The sequence below is a fragment of the Natrix helvetica genome, assembly GCF_964273705.1.
Source record: "Natrix helvetica genome assembly, chromosome: 3".
NCBI classification, from domain to species: Eukaryota; Metazoa; Chordata; class Lepidosauria; order Squamata; family Natricidae; genus Natrix; species Natrix helvetica.
In genome coordinates, this window is record NC_138549.1 from 66,512,435 (window position 1) to 66,528,098 (window position 15,664).

A 15,664-nucleotide genomic window follows, 5' to 3' on the forward strand; every position below is an offset into this window, starting at 1 on the left:
CCTTTGAGTTCACTGAGATACGGTTCCAGTTGACCTTTCAACTTCTCTTTAGCTAGGAGTTGAAAGTGATTTTATGGCACTCTTACTACTGGACCTAATGGGATGAGTAGGAGTGATTGTAAAGAGGTGGTCCCTAAAATAACTCTGCCATGAACGGCCTTATAGGTCAATCAATAAGACTTGGTGATAGAATCAAGTTTTTAAGATATTGCAAAAGGTCCACAATGTTGAAGCCAAACTAATCTTTGTGGGAATGACAAACAGCAGGCCCCACAACAAAAAGAAAGCTCTCATTCCCGGCCCTGCCAGATGACATTCCCTAATAGATGGGACCCAGAAAACGCTTTTACTACTGGACCTGATGGGATGGGTAGGAATGATTGTGAAGAGGAAGTCCCTAAAATAATTCAGTCTTTATAGGTCATCTTGAACTGTGCTGGCCAAGTAGCTTGTGAAACAGAGACATAATATGCACTAACCAAGGAAAACATATAACTGTCTTTGCAACTACATTTTGTACCAGCTGTAACTGTTTCAACCAGGCAAACCTTTTTCCTTTTACTAAAAGCTTTTATAGAACCTTTCATTTGAGAATCTATTGGAAACTACGTCATGATTAAGTTAGTGGCAATTTCTTAAACACGATCCAAGCTTTTTGTCTAAATTAGAATGGGATTCAAGACAATTTTGGGGCCATATAGAGTTTTAAAGGCTTTACTGCCAAAATACGAATTATTCAATTTGAAAGGCTATAGTTAATAGTTAATAGCCAGAGATTTTTCTGCTTGATATTCTCTTGATGTCAGGGAGGATCAGCAAATCTCGGCTGCAAGTTGGAAAAACTATTTCTTTTCTCTTTCTCTTTCTCTCTCTCTCTCTCTCTTTATAAACAACTCTATTTCTTGGATGTTGTACAGAACAAAAAAAAATAGGGAACAGCTCCTGGCTATCTAGTCATTTTATATGCACTCAGTTATATGTTTTCACATATTGGAAAAATATGATTTATTATTTTTTGTGTCGTTCTTCCTTCTAGACTGGAGACCTGCTGTAATGCTGGGAGCTATAGATTGTGCTGATTTTTCCAATAAGGACATCTGTTATAAGTTTGGAATAAAGAGCTACCCTACTGTGAAGGTAAAAATTCTAGTGGGGAGGGTTACAATTCCTGTTCTCTCCAACCAGCATGATTTGGGGTAATTACAAGCCAGCATCCCAGGAGTAGAGGGTGCCCTATTCATCACTAAAGGCTTTATTCCCGAAGAATCAAGACTTCAATGAATCGGAGCAATTTTGTCAGTGAAATACTGTACAATTGCTTACAATAACCAAGTGGGAAATTTCTCCCTTGACTTTTTCCTGAAAGTAAATTGGAAACCCTGAACAGGGGCTAATGGATGACAGCTACTGACTCAATAAAGGGAAAAGGAGCTTACTTCTCCTCCTTTAGTGAAGACCATGCTTTGTTGGATTTGTGTTTTACCTTTATCTATGGGTACTCCTGATATCATTTGTGATACTTCATTTCCCATGGCACCTTAAGGCTAATCATATTCAGTATCCAGCTTGCCTCCCATTGCAATGACACACCAGGTATTGAACTGAACTGCCCACCAGAGGTCTGGGGAAGTGTTTAAGTTCTCTAGAAAGCATTTGGATCTATTGGGTGCTTGGGAAAGTCCATTAGACTGGGTCCCTTTGCCTCAAGGAGGTTTTGGGTGGTTATCCATCATATCTGGATCTATTCATTGCAGATCTCTTAATCACTCTGAGATAAAAATGAGCTCTGATATATGCCCACCTGTATTTTCTGACCCTAAAATTAGAGAAACCATTTGTTGCCATAGAGGCCAGGAACTTCTAGGCTTTTTAGAACTACCCCCTCCCAGCACATCAGGCTAGAAAGGCCAACATCAGAAGATGGAGGTTCACTACCAGCCCTGAGACTATTCCAAGCATCCAGAGGAAGAATCCTGCTAGGCAATACATTAGTAAAACCCCCAGCTTGTCTCCACAGCTACACTGAGCATGCAGACACTCCTATCCCAGTATCTCCAGAACAAAGTTCTTGATCACAGGTAAGGTACCATATCAAAGACACACCATATCTGACCACGGTGTTGATCTTTCAGCTGAAGATATTTCAAAAAAAGCAATTTTGTTGCCTTTACCCAGCCAGGTTTCAGGTGCCACTTCTTTCACAAACAGTTTGTGGGAATAGGTGATTTTTCTGCAATTTGTTTGCACCTTGAAGCCAAGCCTCCAGCAAACTGGTCATGCAGCCTCTAAGGATGAGTGGTTGGGTTGGAAATTGAGATAGCCATCAATTTGGAGTGTAGGTGTTTACTGTACACTATGGATTGTATGGATTAGACACAACTTGTATTAAGTTACTTTCATATTGTTGGTTAGTTAGTTGGTTGGAGCCAGTGGGTACTTCTGAGAATCAGTGTAATCGTTGAAAGGAATGATATATGGTGATGGTAGATATCCATGGATTCAAATTTATTTCTTGGCACAAAAGAAGCTGCCCCATTGGGTGCCCTTCAGTATATCTGCCTCTCCTGAGTCCAAGCTTTGTTTTGTTGAAGGTATATGAGAGAGTATAGCACCTAGTCCTTGTTGCTAGGATCTTCTGTAAAGAAACAGAACAGAATCCTACTAGATTAATGTTCATGGGAAAAAGCAAATAAATTAGGCTTGCAGAAAGGGGGCTGATTTTAATATACAAAGATGGTAATTATCTTAGGATTTATGATGCTGGATCTGAATTAATCCTCACTGTGCAGTTATTTAAGAAGAAAAGCAATCTTATCAATCTCCCAGAACTTGCCTTTTCTAACCTTAAGTTTAATATGTATGTATGTATGTATATGTATATGTATATGTATGACTTGTTCCTTTTCTCTCTTTCCTGGATCTACATTCAGTTTTTGTTATAAGCTGATGTGGCATTTTCTGCTTCCATTTCCTTGTATTTTGTTAAATTTCTAAAGCCTAGTCATTACACAAGCTCTTGATTTGTGTACATTTGATCAAGTGGAAAGTACACAGCTGGCAGGACATGTTAGAAATCTTTCCAAAAGAATCAACATAGGAAAGGGAAGGCATATTTGCTTGGTAATTGAGTTCTGTTGCTTTGCCCTATCGCCTATCCAATGCCACTGGCAGCATAGGGATGAATTTTTCCCACGCCATAATTAGAAACTAACTTTGCAGTTTTATTTCAAATGATTGATAAATATATTTTGGGGGAGATATAAAATGGGACAAAAATGATAAATACACCTCAGCACACGGTCAAAAAATCACATCCTCCTGCTCAGATATGAGATCTGCAGTAAGGAAATGCAATTGCCTGAGACAGTATTGTTTAAGATTTTGTAAAACATTTTTTTTGCAAACCAGTTGGAGAACTCTCTCTGTGTGTGTGTGTGTGTGTGTGTGTGTAACAATTTTAAATAGCATAATGTATGAGCATATCAATTTTTTAAAATGAGATAAGTAGGAAGGCAAAACGAATAACCTAACAGGGCCTGGGTAAAAAAAGTTTTATAGATCCCTACAAGGTATTCGTGTAGACGTGCTATAAATTTGGGAAGAGATGGAGAACATTCCAGAACGTATCCCCATTACAAGAATTAAGGTCTGGGAAGGCATAAAAATAGCTGAAGAAATAGAATATTTAGTGATGACTGTTTGTCTGATTTTTGGCCAAATATGACAATTAGGAATTATCCTTTATCTGGAGTCTATAGAAAGTTTTCAGCTAAAATTGTAGCTATGAGACTATGTTCCTACAGAGGTGGCCACAGGAGAGGTGAAAAACAAGGAAAGGAACCCCCCTCCCCAAATCCTTCAGCTCTGATGATTCCTACAAAATGATAAATCATGAGCTGGGGGTTGGCATAATCTTTTAATATTTGCAACTACATGAGCTATTCTTTCATCTGGTATTTTTGCTAAGAAATGGATTATTGATTAATTTTCCCCCCTGGCACTTTTTCTCCCTTGATGTTAGCTTTTATGCTAATGGTATATGTCCAGAACTTTGGACGAAAAAAATCTGTTAAATTAGAAACAATTAGGATACTGGAAGTAGTCTACAAAACAAGATACGTACAGTGTCCCACAGCACTTATAAGATCTCTTTTTAAGATCTCAAAGAACTTGTTGTTCTATATTAGAACAAAGTGAAGTTTGAATCTATTAGCAGCGTCCTGAGCAACATATAACTCATAAAACAAATGTAGCTAAGTTGGAAACCAATGGAGCTCCTGGTAAGATGAATTATGTCTTTTATAATAAGTATCTAACTGATTTTTTAAATTAATTAAAGCCACATATTTTTTTCCCTGGGGATGCTTTTATAGTTCAGTCATTACATCCTCCCTATGCAATGACCAGCATTCTTTGATTGGTCCTCTGCAGGTGAAAATGGGGTATTTATTCTGGATTTGTGGGAAATGCCCAACCCAGCAAGGGGGAGGAATCAAGTGGGGAGAAATCCTTGAATTGTTTGCAGTCTCAAGAGATCCAGGCCTAACACCCACCTCCACCCTGCCATCCCCACCCCCAAACTCTATGGTGCCTTATCTCTCTGTTCCCAGAGGAAGATAAGCAGTTTGGGGAGAACCCTCTATTATAGGCAGAATTGTTTGAACTTGAGCTCTTCACATGTTGATTTTTGCTTGGGCCTGACAGGATCCCAGAACAGAATTCAGTAGAATTGAAAGAGGCATTTTAATTGAATTTTAAAATAAGAATTCACAGGGATTTTTAAAGCAAAGTATTATATATACAATAGCTTAACAAAAAGACAGTTTTCAACAGAAAGATATGGATAGATTGAATAATTGATTAGATAATGCGCCATCAAGTTGGTGTTGATTTTTAGTGACAACATAGTAACGTTTTCTTCACAATGATCTGATTCCTAATCTAGTTTTTCAGATCTTCCAAAAGTGAACAGAAAGGGAAAATATCAACAAAAAACTGTCTTGGTAATTTTCTTCCATCTCAATCTATATATTCGCCCAGTTTATAGGCTGATGGGTGAGAACTTCAGATTATAACAAGGCATTTGTGTTGCTTAACATACTACAAAAGCAATATTTAAAAGCAAACTCTAACAATGTGGTTTATTTCTTTCCAGTTTTTCAAGATGTTCTCCCAAAAACCTGAGGATGGCATACAATTCAACAGTATGTATCATATGCAGAATTCTTGCCAGTAAAGTGGCAGCTAAATAAATTGTCTCTTTCTATCCCCAAGGAAAGTCACGCTTATCAAAGAGAGAGATGATCCACCATGTAATATGACCATTATTGTAATGCAGTTTCTTTGTGATGTCTCATACCTTTCCTGTACTTCTATTACATATTTCATTTGGACAAGGCGTGAAAGATATTTGTGTCCTTCTCAAATCAGCAAATTGGAACTTCCATTTTGGGGTGCCAAAATTCTGTATCCAGATAAATAATATGGCTTATGGGTAAATCAGAACCTGATTAATGAATTTAGAAAAGAACATATCACTTGACTTTCTCTTGTGTATTAATCTAAGGCTTAACATTGTTCAGAATGACACATGCTTTCTTTTTGCTTTGAAAAAAATTAAACTATAACCAGTTGTGGTTGGGATTTACGTTTCCAAATAAACTGTGTGAGTGCTGGCTTATTTTCTGATTACCTGGATGAAGACCTACTTAAAACCTAAATATTTATCTAATAGCGGCTTCCTGTTTCTAGGGACAACCAAAAGTGTTTGTCTTGGGAGAAACTTAAGAATCTGTAACAAAGCATTCTCAGCATGTTCATTAGGCTGCAATATGGACATGCCATAGTGTGTGTGGGGGGGGACATAGATTCAAAAGAAAGTCCCCAAAGAAGAAGCAAAATCTAAAAGCAAAGCGGAAAGTGCTAATGCATTGCTGCATAAAGATTGCCACAGCCCAAAAGCCAGCATCTAAGTTCATCTCCTTATGAACTCCAACAGATGCTGTTGATTGCTTCTTGAACTGTAGGAGGATCAAACAATTATTCTTTCTTTATTGGCGATGCTTGTTAGACAACATTTGTGAAATTCTTGGTCAAGAGAATTACTCAGACTCTCTGTAGAGGAAACCCCCCTTCAGGAAGTACTGTACTCTGGGATGAACTATGTTAGAACTAAGTTGGGAATGGCTCATTGGCAGAAGGGTTACATTTGAGTGGCTAGATTCAATTTTTCACTTTTACTTTTGTCCCTCAATTCTCAACTGAAAATTGAACTTTATGAGTGTGCAGCAGGCATATAGAGATTTGCTGGGACAAATGAACTACAGGTGGCTGGAACTCACCTTCCTCTAAGTATTCGGGGAGGAAAAAATGGCTGTTTCTGTTGTTCCATGTTCCATGTTTAGAAGTTTGACCTTGTAAAATCTATAAAAGTTATTTGCATGATGTGATCATTTCCTGCATACTCTCTCTACATGGATAAAGGTGATAGACTAATCAGAAAAAATGGAATCCTTGTCCTTAAGCCGTTGGAAAGCCTGTGTTGGCAATAGTTCCCAGTAATCAGGTGGTAGAAGCTGCTGGGACTTTGCTCATGTATGATATGTTCTGGAATAACCTGAATTATCTTGGGTTTTCTTGACCTAATCATACTGGTTGAGTGGAACTTCACAATGATATGCTTTTTTCCCTATACAGATAAGGAAAAAACCATTGAGTCTCTAAGAGGGACCATAATCACTTTAATGGAGAGTCATGAAGATACGTGGCCTTCTCCCAGCCCACCTTTGCATCCAACAAGGTAATTTGAAAGGCGATTGCAAGACAAACTATCCCTTTTAAGCATTAGTATGCATCCTGCTCATTTTTCCTTCATCTCAACAGAATAAGTAAAAGGGCTTTGGACTCTGAAAATTGAACATTTAACATAGGATAGTGCTGTCCTACACATTTAGCAGACTGAAGGTATCAGATCTCTGCACCAAAGGAGATTGTAATCTAAAATCATTTATGAGAAGGATAACAAAGAAAGGGGAAAAAAAGTAGAGACTGGGGCTACATTGAATCAATGTGAACAGATATAACTTGTTCGTGATTTGTAAGGCTAAGTGTGTGTATTATCTCTTAAAGTATATATACATCTTCCATGTTGAAAAATCAGCATGGATAATTTGCTTGGGCCACCAAATCATTTTAAATTCAGCTATAATGTCACTTGACAGTGGGATGGATGACATATACTGTCAGTTTAATAAATAAAAAAGAACATAAAAATGAGAACAATGTATATTTTTAATTAAACCAGCTTGTACTATGCTGCATGGATTGAAATTACATTATCAATTATTTATGTGATTATTGATCTTGATAAAATATTTACTTTCTAACAGCTATAGAAAAATATTTTAAAAACAGTTATTAGTTTCTATTTTCTGGAAGGCTTCTAATATTTTTATGTTGACTTAGTTTTTGAATAGAATATAGAAGAATAGTAGAAGATGATCTTAGATCACCGTTATTATCAAGCCAGAAGGCTACAGGAATTGATGGAATATTTATAGAAATATTGCAAGTCAGTAAAGATGTTAACCAAGTAATGGGAGCAAATATGGACATAACGGTTTCCAGATTGAAGAGATCAGTCTACATAGCGAGACCAAAGAAAGGAGATTTAAGAGAGTGTGTGAACTGTCGCACAATAGCCTTAATTTCACATGCTAGCAAAATAAATTATCCCACACAGATCAGAGCCCTAAATAGAAAGAAAGGGGTGTGTCAGATGTTTAAGGTGACTTTAGAAAAGGCCAAGAAACCCAAGACATTTTTGCTGATGCTCCCTGGGCAATTGAGAACGCCAAAGAATTCCACAAAGAGGTCAATATGTTTTTCACTGATTAGCAAAATGCCTTTGATTGTGTCAACCCAGATTCTTCTCTGCCTTGTGAAGGATTGCTGTAGGAAGGATATTGTAACGTTGCTTGTCTTACAAAGGAGATTATGTCTTACTTCTGCAACCCAAATTATAATTGCCTTTGATAAAATCTTTATTCAGTTTGATCTCCCTGAATCTAAATGACTCTGGGTGGCTCGCAATACATGAAACAATATAAAAAGAATATCATAGAAATAACAGACAATAAAACCAGGGTCCAAGAAAAAAAAAGGAAGAGCAAATGGCAAACCCCAAACCATCTTACCAGTGACTAACATCCAGGAAAGGAGTCAATAGCCTCCCTAGCCCTGGGCTTGGGAGAACAACCATAGTCTCATAAAATAAAACAAGTGTGCCCTTAACTACAAAAGCCTTGACAACAATGGGCAGTCAATTGCCCTTTTGTAACTGGTTACTCAATTAGTTATATAGAATCCACACTTGGGGTGACATTCTGTGGCCTACCTGAGTGGCATGTGCAGAATTGTATAACTTAGCTTTCCTCAGACTGGTACCTCCCCCCTCAATATGTTGGATTAAAATTTCCATCTTCTCCAGCCAATATGTTCTTAAGTAAATTTAGTATTTCATCATCAGGGATGGTTTCTGCATTGTATTGAGCCCCAGGAATGAAGAAAGGAGTGGTTTTCCATTCAAAGATTCCGCAATTTTGTCCTCCTCTGACAATTAATAGTCTAATTATATTTGTAATTTCTGGCTTTATTTTGTGGGCAGAAATATCCACTCATAATACACTCATATTCTCTTGTAAGGAATTGAGTGATTAGCGGAACTGACATTTCATTATTTGATGTTGTATGTTTTGGAGATAACCATCAGCTCGCATATTTAGAATTATTCATTTTATAAAATTTATAAACAATGACTCAATAAATGATGCGTAGTTCTTAGAACAGTGCTTATATAAATATTTGAAAGACAAGTTATAGCTTATAGTATTTGAATACGTGTTGTAACAACTGCTCATTTACTGAATCATTGTTTATAAATCATCGTGAGTCTTCTACACACCTATCAAACTTCTTATTTTATAAAGTAGAATTTTCTGTGGTTTTCTCTTTCTTGACCTAATCTACCTTGAAGACCTGACAACACATCGGGTAATCAAACCTTTTAATTTTTCACTTAAAATAATGTTTATGCATTAGATCTGGTAGTTCCCTTGGAATGTGTGATGGATTTTTTTCTTACCATAGTGGACAAAATTGGGCTATCTATCTTTGCCTTCCTTTTTCTCTGATTCTGGAATTAGAGATAAACTTTTAAAAAAAACCTCAAAACAATTATTCATAATTATATCAAACTGATTATGTATGAAAAATAGAAATTACTTATATTCTCTTGGAAAACATAACAGATATCCTCTACTTATGACTACAATTGAAACTGAAATTTTGGTCACTAAGCAATATGGCAATTGAGGGAGTCATCATATGACCAGACCCAATTTTATGATCATTTTTACATTAAGCAAATCATCATAGCCATTAAGCAAATCACATAGCCATTAAGTGAATCACCCAGTTGTTAGGAGAATCCAGCTTCTCCAATTAACTTTGCTTGTTGGAAGCCAGCTGGTAAGATTGCAAATTGTGTTCATATGACCACAAAACACTTCCACTGTCAAAAAAATCAAGCCAGTTGCCATGTGCCTGAATTGTGATCAGATGACTGCAGGAGTGCTCCAATGGTTATAACTAAGAGGACAGGAAAGCCGGAGACTGTGAATTCAATTCCCATTTTAGCCATGAAAGTCAGCTGGATGACTTTGGGCCAATCATTCTCTCTCAGCCCAACACACCTCACAGGGTAGTTGTTGTGTGGAAAATAGAAAGAAGTTGTATTGGATGTATTCACCTCCTTGACTTATTACTAAACTAATAAAAGGCAGGATGCAAACCAATAAAAGCAAGCACAAGCTTGTCATTAAATTGATGATTACCTTGTCAAATCAACTCAAATCAGGTTTATTACAGTCAAAGACCAGACACCAGAACAAATAAAAACACTCAAAGAATATCCAGTTAAAAATTCTAGAATAAAGTAATAAATGACAGATAAAATGTATATTAAAATCACAATTTGGCATCCAATCTGTCAGTTAGACATGGCCTAACTATACTATAATATCAATCCTTAAACTGTGAAGCCCATAGTCATTAAATACTAAAATGAAAAAGAGTAGTAATGCAAAAGGTTTTGCTACATTAGCTGTGTAAAATAACTATGGTGGATTAAATAAAAGCAAGCAAAAGCAAATTTCAAACTGTTATTAAATCAATGATTGTCAAAGGGAAAAAAGAAAAGAAAAGTCTCCTAATTGCCAAAGGAAGGACCTTTAGAAACAGCGATTTCCCCGAAGATAGGATGTGCTTTCTTCCTGGCTGTATATCTGCTTTCTTTAAAAAATCCACCGGAAATAATCCTGTATCTCAGTTCTCTGTCCCCAACTCCATAACATGCCTCTCACCTGTTTCAGGACATGTTGTTTTTGTATTTCAATGTACAAAATAATCTTAAAAGTGAGTAAACCAGCCTGGGTACCCTGTCAGTCAGTACTGAGTGATGAATGCTGGGAGGCAATTACAGTGCAATGGGAAGATGGCTATATGAAGGAACACTGACGAAAGCCCTAGCTACATTTTGTGGAGGTGGACAATTTGCACAAGGATGTCACTTTTGATAGCTGCTCTATATCACTTGTAATACCTGTTCTCCCGTAACAAGTACAGATGTAACAGCTGAAACATTTTCCCATTGCTGATATATGCCAGCCTTTATATCGCTTGCTTGTTATCAGCTGCCATAGTAACGGGGAGGGAGGGGGTTCATGGTATTTGGGAGGCGAATCGTGCTGTTGGAGACATCTCGAAAGAGGGAGTTTTATTCTCACCATCTTCTGCTCATGCTGAAGTCTTGTGTTTGGGTTTGGTCAAGGTCAGCCGTCTCTGCATACCAGCTGGACGAGGCCACCTGAAGATGCACCCCACATGAAACCCTTGGGGACTGGAGATTGGACATTTGAGCCAGGATAACTGGGGGGGGGGAGGGATTTAGGTAAACATTTGATATGTACAAGTTTACACCTTTTTGCCTCAGATCTTGCTTCACTTTCGCTGTTTTCATTTCATATCCAGTAAAAGTACATTTTCTCTAAATCAATGGAGTTGGGGGTTTCCTTTCTTGGATTTTGAAAGAGGCACGCCTGACAATATATCTGTGCTAAGGAAAGATGTAGCTGCCGTATTTGGAAAAGGGGAAATAGGCCAGATTTTTCAAAGGGTGATTTGCATTCCTATATTCTCATATAAGATCAAAAATCCTGTTAGATTAAAAATGTATTGCTGTTCTCTACATTCAGGAAGAAATGCTCATAAGTTGGTTGGGTAAGATTTCCTATTGCAGGAGGTAATGGGCAACTAAATTTGCATAAGAAGAATTTATCTGTACTTGGAACAATATATAATATTTTTCCTCTTTTTCAGTGTGACAGAACTTCGTGATTTCTTCCTGGTAAACAACGTGACTTATTTGGCCCTGATATTTGACAAGGACGACTCCTTTTTGAGCAGAGAGGTGAATCTTAATTGATTGTTAAAACATACACATCACAGTCAGTATTATTACTGTTTATTAAATTTATATCCTTCTTCTCTACACAGAAAACATTTGAGGCCTCTAACATAAAATTAAAATAAAGAGTTGAAATTGGATTAAAAATTTTAAATACAGGTAGATTGCTATCTGTGTGAGTTCAAATAATATGATATTTGGTTTAGTGCAAATTAATACCAGGTTGTATTTAATGGGACCATGTGAATGCAAGGCTATTGCTTGTGCAATTGAGACTTGCACAGGTGCATTTGCAGTTGGGGTTTTAAATGCTGCTAATCTTTGTGGAAAGTGGAGAAAAGGAAGATTCTGTCAGAAGAAAATAGTACAAGTTTTAAAAAAGAAGAGACTTATTACCTTGGAGCAAAAATGTGATGTAATTGAAGACATGAAAGTGGTTGTAATAACACTAAAATAGGATATATTGAAATACTCATAGCATTCTTTTGTTTTTATTTTGCTTTCTGTAACTCTGTGATTTTGTTAACCATAAACTTTAATCAAGAGTATATTCTTTTTATCCTTTATTATAATATTTAATTATTGTTTAAAATACTTCACTGCCTATTTGAGCTGGAACTAATTTCCACATTTACCATAGAAATATCACTTTGGATAGTGCAAATTCAAATAATCATTTTTGGGACTCACTAGCTGTACTAATTGAGACCCACTTATAATCATTATCAAATTCAAACTGAGAAGTTCTGAATAAAGAGGAAGGACCCAGCTAAAAGAGTGGAGTCTGAATGTAATTCCAAAGCAAGAACGTGCCACAGGGTAAAGAGTAAAAGAGATGACCTTGACAGAAATATGCAAGAACTGTTATTTATGCAAAAAAGGCTGGAACTTTCTCTATGTCCTGAGAAACAAGATGATCTTTAATGTGGCTCAGGTAATAACACCTTGCTGATTCACTGGGCTATAGGACGGCAAGATACTGCTACATTGTGCATGGGAAATAGTTGACAACCAATTATAGGATTTTCTACACAGGTACAGTGAGGTTTTGGTATTGGGTGTCTATTAGCGCCCTGCATGCTGTATTTTGCACTAAAATTTCAGGACACTCTTGAAGGCATTGCAGGTGTCAAGTGACTAATGGCTCATTCCCTGTAACATTGGAATGACCTTTAATCAACCTGACTAAGAAACCTGCCCAAAGTGAGTTTTTAGAGCACGCTCTGATGCACAGATAAATAGGCTAATTAAACATTATTATGTTATTATAGACCTGTAACTTTTGTGGAAAGAAATAAAAAGTACTGATTATTGGCTCTTCCTTCCTGTTCCTTCCTGGAATATCTTACATGGGTCAAGCACTCTGTGGGAATATGTTTGACGTATTAATTAAATCCCTGATACTGTCCGCAATAACTATTCTAGGGATATTTCCCCATCTCTACTGGTTAATTGTCCTGTGAAGTCTTTGGTGCATTCTGAGTTTGATTGTTGCTTGCAAATGTTTCATTACCCGACTAGGTAATATCAGTGCTAGTGAATGTGGAGTTTGTTCCCTGTTTATATGCAGTAGCCTGCCTGCCAACATTGGTGGGAGTGTGATTTCTTACACACCATTCATTTACACACCATTCAAAAGAGACCATAAAAATGCTATAAAGAAACTAAAAAGAGAAGAGCACTTCCTCTACAGGAGCCTGTACCCAGATAAGCAGGGATTAACAGCAGGCAAATAATCATGCAAAAAACAATACCCTAATCAAAGGACTACTAAGCAGAACCTTTCCTCTCACTCCCCCCAATACCGTACTGAATATAAATAGGGAGGAACACCCACACTTACTAGCACTAATAATTTTATCTAGTTAGGTACTGAAATGTCTGCAAGCAAACAACTAAGCTCAGAGAGCTCCAAGGACTCCAGACCTACATATATTCTCTTCTATTTGTGCTGTGTGAGGTCAAGTTAATATTTCTGAGTTGTTCAGGAGATGTTTGTTTTACAGCTTTGGGATGCTTCCTCTTCCCTGGCTTGGCTGTTGCTTACTTTATTAAAAATAACTGCTATGCATATGAGCCCAGATATCGTCTCTTGACAAGGTTAAATTGAAGGAAGCAAATGGTATAGTTCACAGAACATGTTTTCTCCATATGACTAAATAAAATAATATTTAACTTCCAATTAATCTCCTGTGAAAGAATTTCTTTTACATAATCCGCCCCCACAACCCACAGTGAAATCCAATGAAAGAAGGAAACCAGGATAATACTTCTTCTGGTTAGCTTTTTTCATTCAAGGTGACAGGGACATCTCTTTTGTTTCTCCACAACAGTTACATTTGTATGGTAAATTAGAACACAATCTCTTTCTATAAAGTGTGTTTCTAGTTAAAGTAAATATGGATAACACTGACAATAGGATTTTGTGAATTTGCCCAGATTTTTGTTTTAATTTTTTTGACAGGCTAAGCATGAACTTCTGATTCCAAATTAAGCAGGGAACATCAAAAAGATCTTTAATTTAAAACCTAATGTAGATGTGAAAGGATGTAAATTCTGATTCTAGCAACACTGACGTGGTGGCAACACAGAAGACGTCTCCATGCATGAAAAAGTGTGGATGAGCAGCTGCTGATTTCAGCTCCAAGCATCTTAGTTATTTCCCTCCCAACGTCTCTTTTTAGCTGCCAGTTTTTCTAAAGATGGAAGAACCATTTGTTCCTGGAAAGAGAAGTGGGAACTGACTAATGGACAGCCATTATGTTGCCCATGCTTTTATGTACCCTCTGGCTTTCTATGACTATTTATCTCTTGAAGTCTGAACAGAAAGACTTCTACCAGATTCAGTTTTGGCAATGGAGGCACTGTACTATTCAGAATGCTTTCCCCACAGATCAGGATCCCAAGTAGCTCACCCAAAGTGATTATAAAATCTTATGTGTATCATGACCATTATTGAGGTGTAACCCTGACCTAACATCTGATGGTAAAGTGATAGCCTTTGGCTTTAAATTGATGATGCTCCCTGATGCAAATCAGTACAAAGAATTCCTGCATAAAAGAGGGGAGAAATAAAACTATTTTTATAGATAAGTTTGCATGCTGAAAAAAAGTTGTTTGTTGTTTTCAATTCTTTGTTTCTTTCTCTTTTGACTTTCCTCTTCATGGCCTACTGGGTACCTCTGGCTGCTTTATTTCCTTCAGTGAACTTTGGGATAAGAGGGAAACAAAGAAAGTAGTTAATTGCCACAAGGCTTAAAAGAAACAATAGGTTGTACCTACTGGCTCTTATAAATATAAACACAAAGATGACGCTAAGAATCTTTAATTGTGTAATCATTACGCTGAGTATATGTAATGGTATTACCTACCTCTTTTCCAGTTCAGGATTCAAGGGACATTTTGGCAATGGATATATCATTGCTAAAGAAATAATAATGGAATGTTCCAAAGAATGTCTGCACCTCTGATTCATCCACAAATATGCAACGTGACACTTGTTTAGATGTGAATAACCTGAAAAGGATCAGCAAGATTTCATTGGTAGTGGACCATGAGAGCTGCAAGAAAGTCTTTCAGAAGATAAAATTTTCAAATAGAGGAGGAAGAAAGTAACTTCTTGCATCCAGATGAGCAATATTAACTCATGCCTTGTTTGATTCTAGGTAGCACTGGATATGTTTCAATTTGAGAATATTGCAGTAAGGCGAGTCCTGCAGAGCAATGAAGAGCTAGTGAAGCAGTTCAACATCACTACCTTTCCATCTGGCCTCCTTGTGACCAATAATGGCTCTTGCAGAAGCATCCCTGGGTGAGATGTTATCGTAGTCATAGAAACCTCCCTTTTCTGTTTTATCTAGTACTGTTGCTAAAATGCTTAAATTCTCTGTCACCCATGTTCTCCTTGTTCAAGAATTTAGGTTCCTGTGGCAACCCAGATTTTTTTTGTGAGGACTTTTTATCCAATTCACAATTTCTTTTAAATATGTTACAAAAATTGACTGTCTATTCTTAAATTTTGTTTCATAATTATTCATTTAAGGAATTTGCAGAATATTTATATTTTTGGGATTGCCTGACCGGTTCCTCTGTGAGAGATATTATTTAGAAGTTTTGTTTTATTTTATTCGTATTTAGAAG

At 36.9% G+C, this 15,664-nt stretch overlaps 1 protein-coding gene across 1 annotated transcript in view; it reads left to right on the top strand.

The window, feature by feature from the left end:
• The window catches only part of QSOX1 (quiescin sulfhydryl oxidase 1), a 67,578-nt gene that overhangs the window by 21,019 nt on the left and 30,895 nt on the right, over positions 1–15,664 (top strand). Inside the window, exons 2-6 of the mRNA XM_081949276.1 lie at positions 1,037–1,137; positions 5,156–5,204; positions 6,697–6,799; positions 11,437–11,527; positions 15,190–15,335. Coding sequence (XP_081805402.1) covers positions 1,037–1,137; positions 5,156–5,204; positions 6,697–6,799; positions 11,437–11,527; positions 15,190–15,335 — 490 coding nt within the window. The remainder of the gene's footprint in view (positions 1–1,036; positions 1,138–5,155; positions 5,205–6,696; positions 6,800–11,436; positions 11,528–15,189; positions 15,336–15,664) is intronic.